We start from the raw sequence: 3220 nt of genomic DNA, 5'->3' as shown, positions 1-3220 counted from the left end.
GGTATGAGATCATCAGAGGTACAGCACAGGTTGAACAACTGGGAGATCAAGTTAGAGAGACCAGACTGAGATGGTTTGGACATGTCCGGAGGAGGGACAGTGAGTATATTGGTGGAAGGATGTTAGAAATGCAGCTGCCAGGAAAAAGACAAAGAAGAAGGCCAAAGAGAAGATATATGGATGCAGTTAGAGAGGACATGGAGGTAGTTGGAGTGAGGACAGAGGATGCAGAGGACAGAGTGAGATGGAGGAGGATGACTCGCTGTGGCGTCTCCTGAAGAGGGAAAAGTCAAAAGAAGAAGAAGAAGAAGTAGGAAATTGATCTAGAACAGGTCTAGGAGGCCCTCAGATGTTTGTACATTACCTCCCCCACCTCACTGATTGGTTTATTTTCTCCATCTGAGGCTATAGCCTGGATGTCCAGCTCTAAAACCAGCCTGATGATTAATAATACGTAATAAAAACTGGTCCAAGTCTGCTAGGCTCATTTCTAAAGTGAACTCCAGCAGATTGAATCATAACTGTGGCTGTTCAGGTGGCCACATAATGAGCCAATGTGGGCAACAAAGTAATGTGTACAGCCAAGAATAGAGTTTTACACAACTTGCTGTGGTTTTCAACAGCTGGCTGCTCAAACTGTAGCTGCACGGCTTGCTGCTCACCAAATTTTTTTTTTTTTCACAAATCTAAAGTTTTGGGTCTCCAACAGAGGCAGCTCAGTGAGAAGTTGTTTTTTAATCATCAGACATGCCTAGTTCAACTAAAGGCATTTGCTGATCTGAGTTATTTACTCGGACCTTCAGCAGGTTATCCTTTTGGCTCCTCAGATATTAACGAATGCGCCCTGGACCCAGACATCTGTCAGAACGGAGTGTGTGAGAACATGCTGAGGACATACAAATGCACCTGCAACGAGGGCTTCGAGGTGGACCTGACGGGCAAAAACTGTGTCGGTAGGTGGATCGCTCCAAGACGTTCGCATCTTCGCCGGCAGCTGGTCGATAACTGCGAGCTTCTGATTGTCTCCAGATATCGACGAGTGCCTGATGAACAGGCTGCTGTGTGACAACGGTCTGTGCAGAAACACACCTGGGAGTTTCACCTGTCAGTGTCCCAAAGGGTACCGCTTCGACTCGGAGACGGACGTCTGCGAGGGTCAGACGAGCGCTCAGCCTGCTGCAGCCTCACTTCCTGTCTGAGGCTTTCAGCTCACAGTCTGCTTGTTTCTATGTCCTCAGATGTGAACGAGTGTGAGTCCAACCCCTGCATCAACGGAGAGTGCATCAACAGCCAGGGCTCGTTTGTTTGCACTTGCTCTGTGGGCAGTTCTCTGGACAACACCGGGCTGGAGTGTATCGGTAGGTCATCTCCAGAACCAGGCTTTAAAGGAAACATCGTCTCTTTCATTAGCTCTTCCTGTTTCATGCAGCTGGTTTTATTGGACTCTCCTCGACTGCAGAGAAAACATTTTTTATAAAGGTTGTGCTCTTTGGAACTAAAGTGCAAAACTAGATGTGCACCAGAATGGCTGCATGTTTGACCAGTGGAGTAATGCAAACACTGCAGCTTTAGTGCGTTAGAAACCAGAACAACAACGGAGCTGTTTCTGCAGATCTTTCTACATCTGCTGGATTTTGTTGCAAGATTAAAGGTTAATATAAAAAACTGCAGCTGCTGTGAGTCCGTCTTTAGTTTAAACTCATCGTTTGTCTTCGTTTCTAAGTCAGCACTGGCTGGTACCTGCAGCACATACTGGGCCGGGCTTCTTATGATTTTTTATTTGATCTTAAAAACCAGAGACGACGAAGAGCACGTGCTGGCTGAAGATGATCAACAACCGTTGTGAGGTGAACATCAACGGAGCCACCCTGAAGTCTCACTGCTGCTCCACACTGGGAGAGGCCTGGAACAGCCCGTGTGCCAAATGTGAAAAAGGTCCTGACGCTCAAATGTTTTCAATCCAAACGGCGACAAAGAGTCAATTATTTGTGTTCTAACATTTTATATTACCTCGTTTTGTTTTAGACTGGTGGAAACGAACCTTGTTTATTTATTGTATTTTGTCTGTTAAACATTTGTAAATTTGATTTATAATTGTTTCATTTATTTTCTGCAGCAGAACTCGTTCCTCCACTTACATCTTTGACCTCAAAGATGATTTAACGTCTAAAAATGAGACAATATAAGCAAAGAGAAACATTTTAAAATAGCTTCTTTTAGTGTTTATTTCTAAAAAGATAAAAAGTACACACCTTGTTTTGTTTGTTAATTTTAATGCCTTTTGTCCCTTCCTGTCTTTCAGATCCGATATGCAGTAAAGGTTTTGCCAGAGTCCGAGGGAACGCCTGTGAGGGTGAGAGCTGTTTCAGCTTGTTGTCATGGAAACAACAACAACAATAACCAGCTTGTTTGTTTCATAATAGGGACAATTGGCTTGGTTGTTGTTGTTCTCGTTGTTGTTCTTGTTGTTGTCCTTATCTTGTTGTTGTTCTGATCTTGTTGTTTTGATCTTGTTGTTGTTTTGATTTTTGTTGTTGTTGTTCTGATCTTGTTGTTGTTGTTGTTGTTCTGATCTTGATGTTCTAATCTTGTTGTTGTTGTTCTGCTCTTGTTGTTGTTTTGATTTTGTTGTTGTTTTGATTTTGTTGTTGTTTTGATCTTGTTGTTGTTCTGTTATTCTTGTTTTTGTTGTTCTGCTGATCTTGTTATTGTCCTGAGCTTGTTGTTGTCCTGTTGTTGTTGCCATTCTGATCTTGTTGTTGTTCTGATCTTCTGTCCTGATCTTGTTGATGTTGTCCGAATCTTATTGTTGTTCCGATCCTGTTGTTGTCCTGATCTTGCTGTTTTCCTGATTTTATTGTTGTTCAGATCTTGTTGTTGTTTTCCTGATTTTGTTGTTGTTCAGATCTTGTTGTTGTTTTCCTGATTTTGTTGTTGTTCGGGTCTTGTTGCTGTTTTCCTGAATTTGTTATTGTTCGAATCTTGTTGTTCTGATCCTGTTGTTGTCCGTATCTTGTTGATGTTCTGATCTTATTGTTGTCTTGATCTTGTTGTTGTTGTCCTGATATATTTTTGTCCAGATCTTGTTGTTGTCTTGATTTTGTTGTTGTTATTTTGATCTTGATGATGTTGTCCTGATCTGGTTTTTATTCTTATCTTGTTGTTGTTGTCTTGATCTTGTTGATGTTGTCCTGATCTTGTTTTTGTTCTGATCTTGTTG

At 42.0% G+C, this 3220-nt stretch overlaps 1 protein-coding gene across 1 annotated transcript in view; it reads left to right on the top strand.

The window, feature by feature from the left end:
• fbn1 (fibrillin 1) overlaps window positions 1–3220 on the top strand; it is an 86112-nt gene that overhangs the window by 38288 nt on the left and 44604 nt on the right. The window contains exons 19-23 of the mRNA XM_037697109.1: window positions 828–953; window positions 1030–1155; window positions 1239–1358; window positions 1798–1935; window positions 2303–2353. Coding sequence (XP_037553037.1) covers window positions 828–953; window positions 1030–1155; window positions 1239–1358; window positions 1798–1935; window positions 2303–2353 — 561 coding nt within the window. The remainder of the gene's footprint in view (window positions 1–827; window positions 954–1029; window positions 1156–1238; window positions 1359–1797; window positions 1936–2302; window positions 2354–3220) is intronic.

The sequence above is a fragment of the Nematolebias whitei genome, chromosome 2 (genome assembly GCF_014905685.2).
Source record: "Nematolebias whitei isolate Nwh7 chromosome 2, NemWhi1, whole genome shotgun sequence".
Classification (NCBI taxonomy): Eukaryota; Metazoa; Chordata; class Actinopteri; order Cyprinodontiformes; family Rivulidae; genus Nematolebias; species Nematolebias whitei.
Note: the sequence above shows the minus strand (reverse complement) of the source record. Positions and strands in the feature narration are given on the sequence as shown.